At 47.4% G+C, this 21,927-nt stretch overlaps 1 protein-coding gene across 1 annotated transcript in view; it reads left to right on the forward strand.

Moving 5' to 3' along the window:
• Positions 1–689: 689 nt before the first annotated feature.
• LOC139639807 (son of sevenless homolog 1-like) overlaps positions 690–21,927 on the forward strand; it is a gene marked incomplete at its 3' end in the record, with an annotated part of 29,161 nt that continues 7,923 nt past the window's right edge. The window contains exons 1-9 of the mRNA XM_071513956.1: positions 690–1,624; positions 6,212–6,337; positions 12,515–12,646; positions 13,745–13,909; positions 14,221–14,430; positions 14,763–14,906; positions 15,037–15,147; positions 16,354–16,452; positions 20,818–20,945. Coding sequence (XP_071370057.1) covers positions 1,538–1,624; positions 6,212–6,337; positions 12,515–12,646; positions 13,745–13,909; positions 14,221–14,430; positions 14,763–14,906; positions 15,037–15,147; positions 16,354–16,452; positions 20,818–20,945 — 1,202 coding nt within the window. The remainder of the gene's footprint in view (positions 1,625–6,211; positions 6,338–12,514; positions 12,647–13,744; positions 13,910–14,220; positions 14,431–14,762; positions 14,907–15,036; positions 15,148–16,353; positions 16,453–20,817; positions 20,946–21,927) is intronic.

Consider the following 21,927-nt stretch of genomic DNA (forward strand, 5'->3'; position numbering starts at 1 on the left):
TTGTTTTGTGTTCTCTGTAAGAGTTTCAAGGAAACCATTACTTTAAATTTACATAGTGGAAACAGTATAATCTGATCTGCAGTTGAAATGTAAAATATCACCAGCAGGTTTTGTTCTGCAGGGTTCAGGAGGTTCTGATGGATGCACACACACCCTGACACAGGCAGGTTTATAGGTTTTTAATCTTGGGGTCACAGGAACTGAACTTGAGTCATCAGGTTCAAACCCTGATGAAGACAGAGATGAATGATTTCTGAAAACATATTTGATTTTGTCCATATTTGTGGTTGTTTTCCTTACAATGATCTCCTCCTAGAGGTTATCATTTGACACTACATCAATTATAGTGAGTGTGTGTGTGTGTGTGTGTGTGTCTGTGTTTGTACGTATGTGTGTGTGTGTGTGTGTGTGTGTGTGTGTGTGTGTGTGTGTGTGTGGAGCCCAGTCTCCTGCCTCCATCACGCTCGCTCAGCTGCATTGTACTCGCAGCCTGATCTCTCATCATGTGGAACGGTAGTATTTCCTTCGCTGACGCTGCTGTCAGCCTACGTAGACTGTTAGCACATCTGCACATGCGCAAACACGCTCCGCTCACGCAGAAGGAGCCCATGTACGTCAGGAGCTTCTCACTGCGCATGCCCAGCTACTCTTACAACCGCACTGGAGTCACAACAACCCGAGAAATATTCCTCTGACCGGCCATTAACCGTGTTTCTGTGGCCGGCCGCGGTGGAAGCTGGCTCCAGCCTGTTCCTGACAGGCAGACGGAGCGGACAGGAGGCCGTTTGGAGGATTAAAGTCAAAGTAATGGAGCCGCGGGGTTAGCTAGCCGCCCTCCCGGAGAGCCAGCCTGGTAAAATGGTTGATTGTGCAGCGGAGCGGGCAGAGCAGAGGATGACTGACCCGGACCGACACACCGCTGCTTCACACACCAACTGACCAGACCTCCATCCACAGTGTCAGTCCGTACAGGAGAACCGACGGCCAACTGACATCTGTTAGCGCAGAGAGACTGTCAGTCCACTATACAACCGACCCGTCTTATGGATCGATCGGCAGTTACTAGCTCCAGCTAAAATTAGCTAGTCAGGCTACGTGCTAATTGGCAAGCTAACCAGATCAACAAGCCAGCTCAGCAGCGCTAGCTCCGGGGAAACCCCTGGACCTGCCGCGGCAAGCCTCCAGCTTCTTATTGTGAAATAGTTATCGGTGACCATGCTCTCATCCCGGTGAGAAGACACCCTGCCTGCGTGCTAACAGCGGCTGTCTGCAGCTGGAGACGGCTAGAGGAAGGTTAGCTGCGAGCTAGCTGTCCAAAACATCTGGATGGAACGTTAACGCTAGCTAACGTTAGCTGCCGATGCGATGGTCGCATTGACACCAGCTGTTCTGGAGGAACGGCCTATCTCTGGTGGATATTCTGAGGCAGCCGCTGGCGCAGAATATTTCACCGTCCATGCTAGAGTCGGGGAGCCGCTGACGGCTTAATGTAAAACCGAGAACCGTCCTGCTGTGGCTCTCAGTCCCGGTAGCAGCCATGCAGGCGGCGCAGCTGCAGTACGACTTCTTCAACGAGGAGAACGCACCGAAATGGCGAGGCCTGCTGGTCCCCTCCCTCCACAAGGTACACACACACACACACACACACACACACACACACAGGACAGCACGCATCTCTCTCTCTAACACACACACACACACACACACACACACACACACACTCACACAGTCTGAACACAACAGTCACCGTGGTTAGAAATGGCGTCCTGCAGCTTCAGCAGCAGCAGTTTCCTCCTGTGATCACATGCAGCGGTCAGTCAGTGCGAGGTGGAGACAGACATGAATGAGGATTACAGGCTTATGGGAGAATGAAATGAAAATGGTTTCCACTGATAAACACCTTGAACAGAGAGGAGGAAGCAGTCAGTGTGCTGGTTGGTCCAGGATGCAGATTGTCACTCCATCCATGTTCTGTCTGTCAGAGTCTGTGGGCTGCTGCTCGTCCTGCTGGCTGTTAGATAATCAGTCTGAAGCCTGAAGCCTCAGTCTGAAGCCTCAGTCTGGAGCCTCAGTCTGGAGCCTGAAGCCTCAGTCTGAAGCCTCAGTCTGGAGCCTGAAGCCTCAGTCTGGAGCCTCAGTCTGGAGTCTGAAGCCTCAGTCTGAAGCCTGAAGCCTCAGTCTGGAGTCTGAAGCCTCAGTCTGGAGCCTCAGTCTGGAGCCTCAGTCTGAAGCCTGAAGCCTGAAGCCTCAGTCTGGAGTCTGAAGCCTCAGTCTGAAACGGTGGTTCTCAGCCTGTTTGGCTCATGACCCTAAACTGAAGCGCTGCCTCCTCCTGACCCGTCACTCTCTGCAGAGTTCAGAATGATTTTCCCTTTTCAGTTTGTTTCATTTGATTCACCATCGGAGGCTGAGAGGCTGAGAACATTCAGTATTTCACAAGAAAAAAGCAAAAAACACATGATAATAAATGTGTATAGTAGAAATATGCACTTTTCCTATCTCATACATCATCTCGCGACCCCCCCCCCCCCCCAAATGATCTTGGGCTGACCCCCAGGTTGAGAACCAGTGTCCTAAACAAAAGGTGAAAGGTCAGAGGTTGGACCACCTCAGGACCCCACTGTCCTGCCAGTCACATCTCTGTCCCACATGTCCCGTCCAGTGTGTGATTGACAGCTCTCTGTGTGTGTGTGTGTGTGTGTGGGGGGGGACATCACGGCTTTCTAATCTTTCAGCATTGAATCGACAGTGAATCACATGCTGATGATCTGGTGATTTTGGGAAATCATGACCCACAAGTCTGAACCGATGAGAACGAGCCCATCGTATTTCAAAACTCTGACAAAATGAGTTGTGAAACATTTTAAGGAATAGGCGTATTATTTGACAATGTGAGTTTTGACATCACAGGTAACATCACCCTTCAGCTCATTTCATGTGATTTTGCATACATGAGCCATATCGTGATATATATCAATATCAGAATAAATCCCTTTGATAATGGGGATACTGGTTTCACCCATATGGCTCCAGTGAGACATGATGGCGTTGGGAACATGAAGGGTTAACGATGAGCCACCAGCAGACTGTTGCTGTCAGTTGTCGTGCTGCAACATGCAGCGAGCGGCCTACACACACACACACACACACACACACACACACACACACACACACACACACACACACACACCCCTGCCCCTCCCAGCCAAGATACAGCTGTTACTGTAAATGTAAAATTGCACATGGAGACTTCTGAGAAAGTCAGCGCTGCATTTTGACACGTAACAGTCTTGGGTGAAAGCCCATCAATATTGACTCAGCAGGTTTTTTCTGGTGAGTCAGGAAGAGAGAGAGAGGGTGAGAGAGACAGCAACAGAGAGAGAGAGAGAGAGAGAGACAAAGAGAGAGAGAGAGAGAGAGATCAGCTGGTAGGAATGACTCTGCAGCCTTCAGTTCAGTGAAGTCGGTTTGTTATTGGAGAAACAAACCCATCCTGGTCTGTGTGGTCGCACAACACTCACCTGTATGCAGGTGTAACGCTCTCTCTCTCACGCACACACACACACACACACACACACACACACACACACAGGCAGTGCAGTGTGTTGTGGTAAACAGGCGTCAGGGTGAGCAGCTCACTGACAGCACAAAAACCCAGAAAGCAGCACAGGTCACATGTTAGGGCTGGGCCATCTGGCTGAAATCAATATCATGATAATCATAAGGATTTTTCTCGATATCAATATATATCACGATATGGTTCATGTATGCATCACGTTAAATAATCAAATTAATGTTCATCTCATTGGACCGAATGGTAATGTTAGGTGTGATGTCAAACAAAACAGAAATATTCAAATAATATTCCTACCATACCTCATTTTATCAGAGTTTTTAAGTAAAATTTGCTTGTCATCATCAGTTCAGACAGCAGAAATGTGTCACGATATTAAAATATCTTCATATCATCACAATATGATTCCACTGAAAGACGATAAACGATAATATTGAATTATCGCCCGGCCCTGACACATGCTGTGTAAAATGATGGATCATAGTTGGGTTCTGTTTTTGGAACCGGTTCCATGTTAGCAAAACACCCGGATTCGTAAATCTCCACTTCGAACGAATCCTCTCACAGAAGCCCCCCCCCCCCCGTCCCTCCCTGATGATGTCATATGCTTGCGTCCCCGGTCTGTTAAGATGGTGGACGGTTCTGTCGACAAGCCTGAAGAAAAAGCGTCACGTAAAAGTTAACGAGTGGCGTGTTTATTACATTTTCTTTGTCCCCTTTGCAACAAATGATGTAAAAAAGAGTTTGATAAGGGATTGGAAAGGATTCAGATTCGATAATCAGATTCAATACTGGATTCAGATTTGGTGAAACGCTTTGGAACCTGAACCCTGATTCTAGTGGGCTCTGTATCCCATCATGCAGTGCAGCAGTCAGGTCAGAGCTGCAGTACCGGCTCAGCTCCACCGGGTGGCAGCAGAGCGTCAGTCTCCGGCGGGCTCCGGGACGCCACCGGGCCGCGGTGCATGCTGGGTAGATCTGTCCGTTCCCATCCAGTCTGGCTCCGGTCCAGCAGACTGTGGCAGCAAGGAGAGCTCAGCAGCTACAGGAGCTGCTCTGGGACAAAATTCAACAGAGAGAGAGAGGGAGAGAGAGAGAGAGACAGAGGGAGAGAGAGGGAGACAGAGAGACAGAGGGAGAGAGAGACAGACAGAGAGGAATAGAGAGAGAGAGAGAGACAGAGGGGGGGGAGAGAGAGAAAGAGAGAGAGAGGGAGAGACAGACAGAGAGGAATAGAGAGAGAGACAGAGGAATAGAGAGAGAAAGAGAGAGACAGAGGGAGAGAGAGACAGACAGAGGAATAGAGAGAGAGAGAAGGAGAGAGAGAAAGAGAGAGACAGAGGGAGAGACAGACAGGAATAGAGAGAGAGAGAGAGAGACAGACAGACAGAGGAATAGAGAGAGAGAGACAGAGGAATAGAGAGAGAGAAAGAGACTGAGGGAGAGAGAGACAGACAGAGGAATAGAGAGAGAGAGAGACAGAGGAATAGAGAGACAGAGGAATAGAGAGAGAGAGAGACAGAGGAATAGAGAGAGGGAGAGAGAGAGAGAAAGAGAGAGACAGAGAGAGGGAGAGACAGACAGAGAGGAATAGAGAGAGAGGGAGACAGAGGAATAGAGAGACAGAGGGAGAGAGAGAGAGAGCACTCCGTTATCCAGACCAGCAGCTGGTCCCTCAGACTCCCCTGGTCTGGTCTGGTCTGGATGGGACCTGGAGGGACTCTGAGCGGCCTGATGGGGGCGCTGTCTGTCTGAGTCACACTTCACTCAGCTAAAGACTCTTTCATCATGTCAGTTTCATCATTAATGTAGAGCTGTGGTTCTCAAAGTGGGGTCCGGGGACCACTAGGGGTCCTTGAGGGGGTTCCAGGGGGTCCACAGCAAACTGATGAATTGTTAAACTTCAGCTTTATTTCATTTACAAGAAGTGAACACAGTTAGAGAATGTAGCAGAATGTTCTGATCAGTTTCTCTGTTTTCTCTCTACCTGCAGTACAGACATGTCATGGAGTTCTGGACTAAATCAGATCTGACAATAAAAATATTGTCAGATGGCTCTAATGTGGACTAGATTAGGGTCCTTGATGTGAAAAAGGTTGAGAATCTCTGGCAGTGTGGTGTCAGAAGAGAACGCCACACACGGAAATTCACTTTATTATTATTATTATTGTTGCCCAAGGGATTATGGGTAGCAGGAGACGGAAAGCCTAGCAGAACAAAGTGAAGTCTGGACTGATGCTCATATTCAGCTGTTTCTTCTTCATGTGTTCTGAACTGGAGTGAACACCACAGAAGAAGAGACAGACAAGTCCATCATGCCAGATAAAGTGACAGGAAGTCTAGTCTCTAACCTGCAGGATGACAGGTTCACACTCTGTCCAATCAGCAAGCTGCTTGGGAGTCATGTGACTTTTGTTTTTGAGCACAAATACAGAAATACAAGTGAACTTTTCCTCTCTGGTTCAGATCAGAGAAGAAGAACTGGAGGAGAATCACACTGACACCAACTGTATAATTTACCTCAACCTCTGTGTGTGTGTGTGTGTGTGTGTGGTGTGTGTGTGTGTGGTGTGTGTGTGTGTGTGTGTGTGTGTGGTGTGTGTGTGTGTGTGTGTGTGTGTGTGTGTGTGTGTGTAGGTACTGAAGCAGGTGCATCCTAACCTGGTGTCCCAGCAGGACGCGCTGCAGTACATCGAGGAGCTGATCCTCCTGCTGCTCAGCATGCTGTGTCAGGCCCAGCCACGCAGTGTGCAGGACGTGGAGGTAACACACACACACACACACACACACACACACACACACACACACACACACACACACACAGAGGGAACTGCACTCTGTATATAGAATAGAACAGAAAGCCTTTATTATTATTGTACAGAATTTGTACAGAAGAACAAAATTAGGAGCACTACTCCTGATCCGTGTAATAAAAACACACAGAGAACAAAACAAAAACAACCTCAGCAAACAAACATCCACAGCCAACAACACATGTTTTAAAATAATAAGTAAAATAAATAAATAAGTACAATGTAATTTTGCACTAGAATAAGTGTACTTATTGCACTAGAATAAATGTAATTATCGCACTAGAATAAATGTAATTATCGCACTAGAATAAATGTAATTATCGCAGTAGAATAAATGTAATTATCGCACTAGAATAAATGTAATTATCGCACTAGAATAAATGTAATTATCGCACTAGAATAAATGTACTTATTGCAGTAGATCCAGTAGGTTGCCCTGGAAAGACAGTCATCATATTGCAGGTGAGCGGTCGTTCACTGCTCATGGCCCAGGGCCGCTGTTGTCGTGTGAAAACCTCGTAACTTTAGTTGTTTTCATGTCTTAACTTCAGAAAATTCTGTCTTATAAAACCGTTTCAGGCCCTCAGTCTGAAAACAAGGCTGATTTTCTTAGTTGTGAATATTTGATGTTTGGGAGACACGAGGTTTTCTCCTGACAGTGACCAAATGCAAAAGGCTTACAAGGCAAGGAGAGTTTATTTATAAAACACATTTCATACACACAGCACTTCAAAGTGCTTTACACAAGGTATACAAGACATGAGATAAGGCTACAGGAAAAGAAACAAATAAAAAGAGATAATAAAGCGTATAAGAAGAGAGAATAAATAAAAAAAAAAAATTAAAATGTATAAAAAGAGAATAAAGATCAAGATGCAGGAAGTTCAAACTGAAGTGTGTCATGCAGAGTCTTCACTCAGCACAAACACTGTAATGAAAAACTTGCAGATCTTCTCGATCACAGCATCAAACAGCAAGTAAAAATAAAATAAAAGAAGACGAGAGGGAAAAAAAGTGGATGATGTTGCTTGTTTTTAACTGTGACTTGTAAGGTGTCCTTGAGTGCTTTGAAAGGCGCCCATAAATAAAATGCATTATCATTATTATTATTATTATTATTATAGAAACACTAATGTAAAGTAACAATATTCAAGCAAAATATTTACAATAAAAGCAAAGGCAAAAATATCAAAGTCTAATACAAACTAAGTTGTGTAACTTCTAGTCTAAAAACAGGTAAATGAACCCATATTAATTGGAATTTGAATAAAATCAATAACAGCTGATCGAACAGTGATTGTTGATTAGGAGACATTTGGTCACATCATCAACTAAAGACCCGAGTCACACAGAACGAGACTACAGCTCTATTTCAACATGGAGTTATTTATTATAAAGCAGAATATAATCTCCTCACCCAGACCAGAAGCAGCTGGACCAGTTTGTAGCTTCAGATTTTTTCTTCCCATTCATTTGAATGGAAACTGACATTGAACACGTTGGAGAACAGATCCAGCATCAGATCCTGCTGCTGTGAGTCCAGCTGACTGTTGGTCCGACGCTTCAGAACAGAATCTCACCAAAAAGATTTATTTATGGGTTTTTTTCAGGTTTACAAATCAAACAGCACATCACAAACAGAACACAGGTACATCTCAATACAACACATGGAGCTTCACAGTTACAACAAAAAGAGAGATTAAGAAACAACATACCGACAAACAAACTAAAAGATAAATAAATAAGTAAATACATAAAAGGGGAGGAAAATAAAAAAAGGGGTATTAAGTTATGGTTAAAGAGAGGTTGTGGTGTAAATATACAAAGGTCAGATAGGTAGGTCGGTCAAGGTCAATACTAAAGAGGGGAGAGATGGAGGTTTTTCAGTTGGGAGGTGGTGAGATAATCTGAATACTATCTATATATTCTGAAAATGGCTGCCAAGCATTTTTATTGATAGAAGAGAACACAGCGGAGGGATACCATTTAGGAGAGATAGTTCCTGTTGGGGAGACCGGAGGCTGGATTCACCAATGTGTTCTTAAGAAATGACATAAGAGGAAATTTTAGGAAGTTCTTAAGAAGGCTCGTAAGTGCACTTCCTCAATATTTTCTTAGTAACAGTCTCATTTCTTATGAATTTCTTTAATTTTCCAACTTAAGAACTTCTCAAAATAGGGCCTGAATTAATTCTGGTTAATAAACTTTAGGCTTACTGCCATTGAGGCTAGGAGACAAGGCTAGGAGGCTGGGAGACAAGGCAAGGAGACTAGGAGACAAGGCTAGGAGACGAGGCTAGGAGGCTAGGAGACAAGGCAAGGAGGCTAGGAGACGAGGCTAGGAGACAAAGCTAGGAGGCTAGGAGACAAGGCTAGGAGGCTAGGAGACAAAGCTAGGAGGCTAGGAGACAAGGCTAGGATGCTAGGAGGCAACCCAAAGTGCTTCCATCTACAAAACAATTGGGGAAAAACCTATTTAGAGCAACTAGAGCAAAGATTTAAACATTGGTTGCTGTTAACTGTAAAATTTGCAGCTTATTTCCAACAGACATGAGACAGAGGCCTACCTGGCCCTACACCAAATAAAGCTTTACAATAAATGTTCATCTTAATGTTAGGTGTAGGGGAACCTATGAAGACTTTGAACTATAACCTACTTGTCTAAAATGTGTTTAAATATATGATATTAGAGGCTTACCTTTTCACTGTAGGAGTTTTAAGACAGGTGAAGGGCCGTCTTAAAGTTAAGAAAAAAATCAAGAACAAATTTGACAACTTTCATTTCAAGAATACCATTTATTCCTTAAGTTTTTGTATATGTATAAGAACTGTTTTTGAGAATATCATTTTTTCCTATTTTTTTTCTTAAGACTAAAGTTAAGAAAAAAATGGCACTTGAGAAGATTTTTTTTCTTAAGAAGGTTTTGTGAATCCAGCCCCGGTCTACTTTTGTTTTTAATACTAATTTTAGTATAAACCAAGGACCCAGGATGCTTTGTTGTCTTAAAGCAGGATCTGCTGTTGAATCTGTGGAGTGTTTCTTTAACACATGTAGAGGCTGAAGTGTAAATGTTTTGCATGTGAGGCAGCAGCTGTCTGAACCGTCTGGAAGCCATTTTGGTTTGACCTGTTGCTTTCTGTTTCCAAGCCGATGGATGCTGCAGTGCGATGAGAGGTGCTGTCTGTGTGTTTCATGGTAAAATACCTCAGTCTGCTGGTATTCCTACCATGCTCTCCTCCCTTCATACTCACCGCCCCGGGGCCTAGTCCACACCAATACAGATACGTCTGAAAACGCAGCTTTTATTTCTCTGTTTTGTCCGTTTTGTCCACACCGAGTCGCCCTTTCCCACCGCCGAAAACCTCAAACTCAACAGGATACATTTGAAAAACGGCGGTCTGGCGTTGTAGAAAGCGCTGACGTGTGATGGTCACGTGACCTCAGGCGCGTCACTGTCATGTGATCCGTCCGGGCTGGATCTGTATCGGCCGGTTGTGTCTGGAGAGAAGCAGAGAAGAGGAACTCTGCCGTGACACTATTTCACTTTTTGATTCACAAATTGATTTTCAGAAACTTCACTTAATGCTGACAGACTTCGTTCTTCACGGTCGCTCTGTAAACAACAAGCTTTTTAAAAATGGTGGAAATGGCAGAAAGCGTCCAGAACCAAGAAGCAAGCGTCCTGCTCAGGACCGTGGAAGAAATCCAGTGTTTCTGTGGGTTCAGAGTGGACAGGAGGCTTTTGGAAAAACGCCGGTGAAAACTCTGGTGTGGACGTTTGTGGCGTTTTCAGATTCATCCGCGTTAGTGTGGACAAAGCCTGAATCTCTCCCTGTGACCCGTGGTGGTGACCTTCGACCCCTCAGTGCTCCTCAGGCTCAGGTTGTGTGTGTTGTGTCGGTGTGTGGTGACCGGAACCGGCCTTGACCCCCGACCTGTGGCTCTAAAGGGGAAATCAAGCCAAAGTCAGCCAACAAAGTCAAACGTATAGAAACACAAATTCGAACTTGAATGCGGTGCCGCGTACAAATGTGTGTTTACTCACTGCGGCTTTGTTTTGTTCGCTTATTGCACTCGTGACCGGACTTGCGCTATTGTATTTACACTAAAGAGGCGGCCGTAACCGAGGGAAACCAGAAATAGCGGCGACCAAAACGAAGAAAAAGCAACAGGCTGCTGAGGTTCCACTCCGTTATTCAGCTGAGATTTCCTCCTCGTTAGCTGTTTTCTGTGTGGGGGGGGTTGATTTTCCCCGAACCAATCACTAGTGACTGATGTATCTGAACCAATCACTAGTGACCGATGTATCTGAAACAGTCACTAGTGACCGACGCATCTGAGCCAATCACTAGTGACTAACGTATCTGAGCCAATCACTAGTGACCGATGTATCTGAAACAGTCACTAGTGACCGACGCATCTGAGCCAATCACTAGTGACTAACGTATCTGAGCCAATCACTAGTGACTGATGTATCTGAGCCAATCACTAGTGACCAACGCATCTGAGCCAATCACTAGTGACTGATGTATCTGAGCCAATCACTAGTGACTAACGTATCTGAGCCAATCACTAGTGACTGATGTATCTGAGCCAATCACTAGTGACCAACGCATCTGAGCCAATCACTAGTGACTGATGTATCTGAGCCAATCACTAGTGACTAACGTATCTGAGCCAATCACTAGTGACTAACGTATCTGAGCCAATCACTAGTGACTAACGCATCTGAGCCAATCACTAGTGACCATGTATCTGAGCCAATCACTAGTGACTAACGTATCTGAGCCAATCACTAGTGACTAACGTATCTGAGCCAATCACTAGTGACTAACGCATCTGAGCCAATCACTAGTGACCATGTATCTGAGCCAATCACTAGTGACTAACGCATCTGAGCCAATCACTAGTGACCAATGTATCTGAGCCAATCACTAGTGACGATGTATCTGAGCCAAACACTAGTGACGATGTATCTGAGCCAATCACTAGTGACTGATGTTTCCGGCCGCTCTGACGTTATTTCAGTCACATGACTCTGGCCGTATTTACAAACTTCACCAAGAATGTTGGTCATTTTTGACAGAAATATCGTCTTTGCAAAGAGAACCTGTTGGTTAAGGAGGTGATTTCAACAAATATTATTCTGCCGAAACACCAATGGAAAACCGTCGCACGAACGCTTCAAACTTTAGTCCCGCCCACAAAGGCTCTGATTGGCTCGATTGTTTCTCGGAGCGAGAACGAGCCGCTGACGAGGGGAAACTCCAGACTCTCGCTCCACAAAATCCAAAGAGTGGAGGGACGAGATTCAGGAGAGTGAGGATTTAGAAGCAGTTTCTCTCTCTGGTACGGTGGCCAGCAGGTCCAAACCACACAAGGCCCAAAGCAACGGCATTAAGAGAAACGGGCTGCAACTTCAGAAAGTATGCAAATTCAAAAACACGTATGGAAATCCAAAGCGAATCCAACCGAAAACACACTGACAGGAAACACACTGCAAATTCAAAACCACATGAAAACCATGAAAACAAAGCAGCAGAGAAGCGCTGCATCTATCTATCTATCTATCTATCTATCTATCTATCTATCTATCTATCTATCTATCTATCTATCTATCTATCTATCTATCTATCTATCTATCTATCTATCTATCTATCTATCTATCTATCTATCTATCTATCTATCTATCACTTCCTGGTATTTGCTTTGGCATTCTGCAGTGCGTTTCTGTTGTTGGATTTGCTCTGGATTGTTGACTGTTGACTGGATTGTTGACTCCACCCGTCAGCCACCGTACTCTAGAGCTGAAGAAACATGTAAACAAAGGCAGTGAACCGGCAGTGAGGACAGGAGAAGCTTTACCTCAAGAGACAGCACAGCCAGTCATGTGATATTTCAGACCAATGAGACGGTCACATGGTGGCGTCTGCTGTGCGTTTCTTCTGCAAACGTGTCTTTTTTTTTTTTCTCATAACAACCTGCTGAAATCGGTTTGTGCAGTAAGGATACGACCGCTTTAACTTCCCAGCCACAGACAGGCAGAGTGTTGGTCAGGTGACTGGAGTGTTTTCATCCTAACCTCTTCCTCCTCCTCCTCCCCCCATCCCCCTCCCCCTCCCTGAAGGAGCGTGTGCAGAAGAGTTTCCCTCACCCCATCGATAAGTGGGCGATTGCCGACGCCCAGGCAGCCATCGAGAAGAGGAAGAGGAGGAACCCGCTGGCTCTGCCCGTCGACAAGATCCACCCGCTGCTCAAGGTCCAGACACACACAGACACGAAACAAACACACCCTGCTGAGAGTTTTAGTGTCCCATCATGGTCTAAATGTTTCAGAGGCTTTTCCACCCCGACAAGAAGAAAACTCTTCTTCTACTGTACTATACTACTACTAACTTCTATAAGTAATATGACTACTACCTACTGCTACTATTACTACCACTGGTACTACTTCAACCACCTATTACGCCTTAGCAACCATCTACTATACCTTAGCAACCACCTACTACACCCTAACAACCACTTAGTACACCCTAGCAACCACTTAGTACACCCTAACAAACACTTAGTACACCCTAGCAACCACCTAGCAACCACCTAGTACACCCTAGCAACCACCTAGTACACCCTAGCAACCACCTAGTACACCCTAACAACCACTTAGTACACCCTAGCAACCACCTAGCAACCACTTAGTACACCCTAGCAACCACCTAGTACACCCTAGCAACCACTTAGTACACCCTAGCAACCACCTAGTACACCCTAGCAACCACTTAGTACATCGTAGCAACCACCTAATACACCTTAGCAACCACCTAGTACACCTTAACAACCACTTAGTACACTCTAGCAACCACCTAGCAACCACTTAGTACACCCTAGCAACCACCTAGTACACCTTAGCAACCACCTAGTACACCCTAACAAGCACTTAGTACACCCTAGCAACCACCTAGCAATCACTTAGTACACCCTAGCAACCACCTAGTACACCTTAGCAACCACCTACTACACCCTAGCAACCACCTAGCAACCACTTAGTACACCCTAACAACCTCCTAGCACACCCTAGCAACCACTTAGTACACCCTAACAACCACCTAGTACACCATAGCAACCACCTACAACACCACAGCAACCACTTAGTAACACACTAGCAACCACCTAGTAAATCCATAGCAACCATTTAAATGTGAGGCGTTCTTGTTCTCCCAGCTGCTTGCAGCTAGCCTCACACATTCTCTCCAGGAAGTGTATTTTCTAGTTTTTGTTGATACGGACTCTAAACCTTCAGGCCAAACCTGTCAGTATCTGGAAGCGTGAACTCCGTTTCCCACGATGCCTTGTGTTGCAGGAGGTGCTGGGCTATAAGATCGACCACCAGGTGTCGGTGTACATGGTGGCGGTGCTGGAGTACATCTCCGCCGACATCCTGAAGCTCGCCGGGAACTACGTCAGGAACATCCGCCACTATGAGATCAGCCAGCAGGACATCACTGTGGCCATGTGTGCTGACAAGGTGCACACACACACACACACACACACACACAGACACACACACACACACACACACACACACACACACACACACACAGACACACACACACACACACACACACACACACACACACACACACACACACACACAGACACACACACACACACACACACACAGACACACACACACACACACACAGGACATCACCATCAGGTTTGTTCATTTACAGGCTGCTTAATTTATTTAGGCCTAGAAAGTGAAGAAGATGCAGGCCGTGACATCAGACCTGTCTGTCTGTCTGGCGGTGCCCGGACCCGTCTGTCTCTCCCCAGGTGCTGATGGACATGTTCCAGCAGGACGAGGAGGACCTGGGCGGGTTTCCTCTGATGGACGAGGAGCCGTCGGCGAGCGAGGAGCAGAGCTACTACGAGCTGGTGAAGAGCGTCATGGCCGACGGACGCCACTTCCTGCGCCAGCTGGACCTCATCATCAAGGTGTTCAGGGAGCCCTTCGCCTCCAACGCCATGCTCTTCTCCCAACATGTACGGCCTACCTGTCTGTCTGTTTACCTGTCTGTCTGTCTGTCTGTGTGTTTATCTACCTGTCTGTCTGTCTGTCTGTCTGTCTGTTTATCTACCTGTCTGTCTGTCAGACTGGTATCTGGTCTGATATTGGTCTTTTATTAAAATTATCTTTTATTCAGTAGACATCCATGAGATGACTGTCTCACTCTCTCTCCCTCTCTCTCTCTCTCTCTCTCTCTCTCTCTCTCTCTCTCTCTCTCTCTCTCTCTCTCTCTCTCTCTCTCTCTCTCTCTGTCTCTCTCCCTGCCTGTCTCTCTCTCTCCCTGCCTCTCTGCCTGTCTCTCTCTCAGGATGTGGACAGTATCTTCAGTCGTATCGTTGATATCCATGAGGTGACGGTGAAGCTGCTGGGTCTGATTGAAGACACGGTGGAGATGACAGACGAGGGCAGCCCACACCCGCTGGTGGGCAGCTGCTTCGAGGACCTGGCCGAGGTGTGTGTGTGTGTGTGTGTGTGTGTGTGTGTGTGTGTGTGTGTGTGCGTGTGCGTGTGTGTCCGTCTCATCTCTGACCCAGCCGGTCCTAGAGTTTGGTCTGATGTGTGATTTGACTGTTGATTGACAGGAGCTGGCCTTTGACCCCTATGAGACGTACGCTCAGGACATCCTGCGCTCCGGCTTCCACGAACACTTCCTGAGTCTGCTGTCCAAACCGGGCGCCGCCTTCTACCTGCAGGTCAGCCCCGCCCACTGACCACATGCCCCGCCCACTGACCACATGCCCCGCCCACTGACCACAGGCCCCGCCCACTGACCACAGGCTGTTTGCGTGGCTTTGTTGTTAAATAAATTCTGATTTAGGCTTGAAGATCAGTAAAGTGTGTGTGTTTTCCCCTGATGTTTTGCTAGTGTTACAGCTAGGGCTGGGCAATATATCAATATTATATCGATATCGTGATATGAGATGAGATATCGTCTTAGATTTTGGATATCGTAATATCATGATATGGCATAAGTGTCTTTTCCTGGTTTTAAAGGCTGCATTACAGTAAAGTGATGTCATTTTCTGAACTTACCAGACTGTTCTAGCTGTTCTATTATTTGCCTTTACCCACTTAGTCATTATATCCACATTACTGATGATTATTTATCAAAAATCTCTTGTGTAAATATTTTGTGAAAGCACCAATAGTCATCCCTACAATATTGTCGCAATAAGGTTATTGAGGTATTTGGTCAAAAATATCATGATATTTGATTTTGTCCATATTGCCCAGACCTAGTTACAGCTGATTGGGAACATACACTCACTGGCCTCTTTATTAGGTACACCTGTCTAGTAGCAGCTGGTCATCTGTTGCTGCAGCCCATCGATCATCAACTTGATCATCAAGATCAACAACTTGTGTGTTCAGATGCCCTTCTGCACACCACTGTTATAAATTGCAGTGTTCTCCTCTGACCTCTGACCTCTGACATTAACAAGCTGTTTTCTCTGTAAACTCTACAGACTGTAGTGTGAAAACCCCCAGGGGGGCAGCAGCTGTTTCTGAGCTGCAGAACCAACAGTCAGACCGCTCAGAGTCAAAAAACTGAACCACTTCAACATCTGCATGCTTTATGTATAGATAGATATGATGTGTGGAGGGGAGAGGTGTGTTAAGGAGCAGGTTTACCTAATGAAGTCTGAGCTGTGCATGTAGGTCCTGACAGTGAGGATGATGGTTTAGTTCTTGCTGAAATGAGTCTGAAGTCCAGATATTAGTGTTGGGAACTGTGCTGAACCAAAGTGAACTTCCTGTCTGTCTCTCTCTCTGTCTGTCTGCCTGTCTCTCTGTCTGTCTCTCTGTCTGTCTCTCTGCCTGTCTCTCTGTCTGTCTCTCTGCCTGTCTCTCTGTCTGTCTCTCTGTCTCTCTGTCTGTCTCTCTGTCTGTTGGTCCAGTCTATCTGTGAAGGTTTTAAGGAGGCCGTCCAGTACGTTCTGCCCAGGCTGCTGCTGACTCCAGTCTACCACTGTCTGCAACACTTTGAGATCCTGAAGGTAAGACCACACTGAGCAGAACCACCAGCTGTAGACCACCTCAATACAGAACCAGCTGTAGACCGCCTCAATACAGAACCGGCTGTAGACCACCTCAAAACAGAACCGGCTGTAGACCACCTCACTACAGAACCGGCTGTAGACCACCTCACTACAGAACCGGCTGTAGACCACCTCAAAACAGAACCAGCTGTAGACCACCTCACTACAGAACCGGCTGTAGACCACCTCAAAACAGAACCAGCTGTAGACCACCTCACTACAGAACCAGCTGTAGACCACCTCAAAACAGAACCAGCTGTAGACCACCTCACTACAGAACCAGCGGTAGACCACCTCAATACAGAACCAGCTGTAGACCACCTCAATACAGAACCAGCTGTAGACCACCTCAATACAGAACCAGCTGTAGACCACCTCACTACAGAACAAGGCAGCAGTAAACATGTCCTCCCCCACAAAAGATGGCGTCTCCTTCTGGGCCAATCACAAACTTTTGACCTGTAATAGCAGTGCCTCCTTTGGGCCAAGTAGTGTTTGAAACTGCTGAAACACAGTGGTGAGATGCATCATGGTCCAGGACGGAGCAATGAGACGCATCATGGCCTTCATGAAAGGTCAATACAGAGCAACCAGCTACAGACAGAAGAATGGGTTTTCGGAGTTCAGGCCTGTCCTTCAGAAGTGGACCAGCGCCCAGAGGGTCACTGGTTTGATTGCATAGACTGTCAACCGTTGTTGAGATTCCCTTGAGCAAGGCACATGACACCCCAACTGCTCTGGTGGAGCTGCTCAGGGGCAGCCAGCAGAAGACTGTGTTGCACTGGTCGGCTCCCAGTAGAAACCAGTAGAAGACTGTGTTGCACTGGTCAGCTCCCAGTAGAAACCAGTAGAAGACTGCGTTGCACTGGTCAGCTCCCAGTAGAAACCAGTAGAAGACTGCGTTGCACTGGTCAGCTCCCAGTAGAAACCAGTAGAAGACTGCGTTGCACTGGTCAGCTCCCAGTAGAAACCAGCACAAGACTGCGTTGCACTGGTCAGCTCCCAGTAGAAACCAGCAGAAGACTGCGTTGCACTGGTCAGCTCCCAGTAGAAACCAGCAGAAGACTGCGTTGCACTGGTCAGCTCCCAGTAGAAACCAGCAGAAGACTGCGTTGTACTGGTCAGCTCCCAGTAGAAACCAGCAGAAGACTGTGTTACACTGGTCAGCTCCCAGTAGAAGACTGTGGTTGTACTGGTCAGCTCCCAGTAGAAACCAGCAGAAGACTGCGTTGCACTGGTCAGCTCCCTGTAGAAACCAGCAGAAGACTGCGTTGTACTGGTCAGCTCCCAATAGAAACCAGCAGAAGATTGTGGCTGCACTGGTCAGCTCCCAATAGTAACCAGTAGAAGACTGTTGCTGCACTGGTCAGCTCCCAATAGAAACCAGCAGAAGACTGTGTTGTACTGGTCAGCTCCCAATAGAAACCAGCAGAAGACTGTGTTGTACTGGTCAGCTCCCAATAGAAACCAGCAGAAGACTGTGTTGTACTGGTCAGCTCCCAATAGAAACCAGTAGACGACTGTGTTGTACTGGTCAGCTCCCAGGTGGATGAAGGTCCTCCTCCATCCTAGATGTTCAGAATAGAACATCTATTCCAGCCCCAGATTAACATTTCCCAGCAGTAGACTGGTGTCTGGTGGTGAATTCCCAGTCTGACCAGAGCCTTGGAGCCCCAGTATACCCAGTCTTATGGGACTCTCCATGCAGCTGTAAGCTCCTTTGGCCCGGGCTGAGGCTAAATCTCTGAAATACCTCCAGTCATTTCCCCCAGCTTATTCCAGAGGCTGGTGGGGGGGTTGGGGGATTTATCTGCTCTGGACCACTCAGATTCTGCTCTGGCCTCAGATGGCATGGCCCAGGACGAGGCCAGAGGGGTTCAGCCCAGCAGGTCCTCTGACAGTCCAATGAAATATCTGCTTTCATCAGTTTCTAGTCTATTCTACTATCTCTATTCAACCGTTCTGTCAACAAGCTGCAGTTGAAGAGGCTGCAGGCTGGAGCCATAGGCCGGTTCTGGCCTGGTTCCTACCTGGTTCTGGCCTGTTCTGACCTGGTTTGGCCTGGTTCTGGCCTAGTTTTGGCTTGGTTCTGGCCTGGTTTTGGCTTGGTTCCTGCCTGGTTCTGGCCTGGTTCCTGCCTGGTTCTGGCCTGGTTCTCTCTGGATCAGGTCTATCTCTTTTGGTCCTGCATCCCTGCAGCAGCAAAAATTGTAATCCTCCTTTACTCCACAGATGTTTACATTTATATTTTAGTCATTTAGTCGCCGGCAGGATGATTCCCTATCAGTGTTCAGGTGGTGGTTCAGGGTCTTGCTCATGGACTCTTCAGCAGGACACATGGCTGCTGCAGGGCTTGAACCTGTGACCTCTGAGTTAGCGGACGGTCCGTAACGCTCGTCCTCCCTGCCCAGCTTCTGACTCGTCCAGACCGCACTGCTGAAGACGGTGTGCAACAACCCCCTGTCTCCATCCAGGTCCTCTGTTTTAGCTAGCAATGCTGAACAGGTGCATTATGGGAAGCGCTGGTCCTGGCTTGTGCTGTTTCTAGGAGAGCGTTGAAAACCTGCTTGAAGCTCAGCGCTCTTTTACTTAAAACTTGAAATATTTGTGGCTTTTAAAACGATGCATCAACTCGCCTCCTTTCTGCTGAGGAGAAATGAATCCAGAGCTGAGCAGCATGTCGTCACGTCCCTGATGTCTCCTCTGGTTTAACTTCTGTTCTGTTGTGAATTGTCTCCACCTTTCATTCCCCTTGTCCTTGTTTTTTTTGTCCCCTATGATGAAATCAGGGGTGGGACTGTATCGGTCCGTCTGTCCGTCACACACAATATGTCGGACATCACAGTTGGATTTTGATGAAAGACAGAACTGTGAACTGGTTCCACTCCATTTCCATCTTCACTCTGACATTGCCTCCACTCTAACCGGTGTCCGTGGGGGAGGGGGATTCGATTTTCCCTAACCAATCACTAGAGACCGACGTATCCGCCTGAATCTAACGTCATTTTAAGTCGACGCTGATGCGTAGCCATGACAACACCAGAGACGGTTCAGAAAGTATAGAGCATCTTTCATAACACGGAGCGAAGTAAAAACAAAGTATGATGTCAGGTGATATTGAGAAGACATGGCGTCCATGTAAACAGCCTGGATAGCAGCGTCCATCTTGTCTACAGCGTCTCCATTGTTGTTATTCCTCCTCCTTGGTTCCGGCGCACAGCTTGACAACAGCTTGATGACGGCGTTAGTCCCGCCCCCATGGCTCTGATTGGCTAATCGTTAGTCCCCCCCGGCACTCATTGGACCGATCGTTTTCCAACCGGGAGAAACCGCTGTTTCATGTCATGATGCCAAGGGCAAGGACCCAGGCAAGGGAACGATGCATCTCACTGCTCCATTCTGACATTTTTAAAATTGGCCTCAGTGGGCTAAGGAGGGCGCTACAACGTTTGTTTACTTTTTTTTTTTATTTTGTGAAAACTTAGGAGAATGAAGAAGCTCACTGCTGCTTTCTCACATTTTCAAAATTCCACTGATCAGCTGAAGGATCACAGCTCAGAACAAGGTGACATATTGCTTACTGATTGGCCCAGACGACATGTTTACTGTTGCCTTGTTTTTTTCTCCATGCTGTTGTTCTGTTCCATGTGAAGTGTGGAGACCATCAGCAAACTGAAGCCACCTGCAGTCGTCTCTTGGAGGTGAAAAGTTTCTCTGATCGTTGATGTCAGTGCAGCCGGCTGAGGAGGAGAAACTCTCCGTCTGTTTCCATCCAGCCGGTGACTGACATGTTTACAACAACCGCTGCAGATGTCAGTCAGGACGTTTCAGTCAGCTTTCAGTCTCAAGTGAAGAGTTTGGTGCCAACATGGCTCTTCATAAAGGACAGGAGGGAACTTCAGTCCTTGGTTAAATAAATGAGAAACTTGCAGACTGGATACGGATACGTTCATGATCTCTTCAATTAACAATTTTCATAAACTGCACAGAGAATTAGTGCAAAGCGGTAACCTGGGGGAGGAGGAGGGAGGTGGGAGGAGGAGGAGGAGGAGCGAGGGAGCAGAGAACAATAAGACAGGAGGAGGAGGGGTGATGGAGAGGGAGAAGTTGTTCTCCCCGCTGCTCCTAATCTGCCTCATGAGTTCAGCTTTACCACGTCACCTCCCTCCAGCCGGCAAACCACCTGACCTCTCCACCTCCCACCTCCCCCTGACCCCCCACCTCCTCTCCTCTTCCTCCCCCCTCCCTCTGGGCCCTCCCACTGACCCCCCCTCCCTCTGGGCCCTCCCACTGACCCCCCCTCCTCCTTCTTCTCTTCTGCAGCAACTGGAGGAGAAGAGTGAGGATGAGGAGGATAAGGAGTGTCTGAAGCAGGCCATCACAGCACTGCTCAACCTGCAGAGCAGCATGGAGAGGATCTGCTCCAGGAGTCTGGCCAAGAGGAGGCTCAGGTAGGCTGCACCTCCCTGCACCTCCCCCCAGGCCCTGCACCTCCCCCCTGCACCTCTCCTCACCTCCCCTCTGCTCTCTGCACCTCCCCTCTGCTCCCTGCACCTCCCCCCAGGCCCTGCACCTCCCCCCAGGCCCTGCACCTCCCCCCTGCACCTCCCCTCACCTCCCCTCTGCTCCCTGCACCTCCCTTCTGCTCCCTGCACCTCCCTCCTGCTCCCTGCACCTCCCCCCAGGCCCCACACCTCCCTACACCTCCCTTCTGCTCCCTACACCTCCCCCCTGCTCCCTGCATCTCCCTGCACCTCCCCTCAGCTCCCTGCACCTCCCCTCTGCTCCCTACACCTCCCCCCTGCTCCCTGCACCTCCCGTCTGCTCCCTGGACCTCCCCCCTGCTCCCTGCACCTCCCCTCAGCTCCCTGCACCTCCCCCCAGGCCCTGCACCTCCTCCCTGCTCCCTGCACCTCCCCCCTGCTCCCTGCACCTCCCCTCACCTCCCTGCACCTCCCTTCTGCTCCCCTCACCTTCCCTCTGCTCCCTGCACCTCCTAGAAACTCCGGAGAGTCTGGAAAATAAATGTAATAGATTCCAGGTCTTGAAAAGTTTAGGATTTACACACAAAAACAGCTGAAAAATGTGTAAAAATCTGCTACACATAAGGAGCTGTAGAGCCATTAGATCAATAGATATATATTGATAATGTGATTAATCAGCTGTACAGTGATCAGACATCAGACTGAACTCTGACCAGTGGAGACATGAAGCTCTGCAGTCTGTCAACATGCAGAATGTGTCAACTTAGTTTATTTCTACAGACCTTTATCACAGCATGTCTCTAAAGAGAATGAGTCTAACTAGATCTAACTATCACTAAATATTATTAAATATAATAATACAATAATTATAATAAATCTTAGAATAATAAGAAAAAAAACCTTTTTTTCTAGAGCACATATTAAAACAGAGTGCAGTTCTTACAAGATA

Source organism: Centroberyx affinis, unplaced genomic scaffold (assembly GCF_046629955.1).
Source record: "Centroberyx affinis isolate AG114_WGS23_722 - 3 ecotype Tasmania unplaced genomic scaffold, CSIRO-AGI_Caff_v1 ptg007760l_1, whole genome shotgun sequence".
Taxonomy (NCBI): Eukaryota; Metazoa; Chordata; class Actinopteri; order Beryciformes; family Berycidae; genus Centroberyx; species Centroberyx affinis.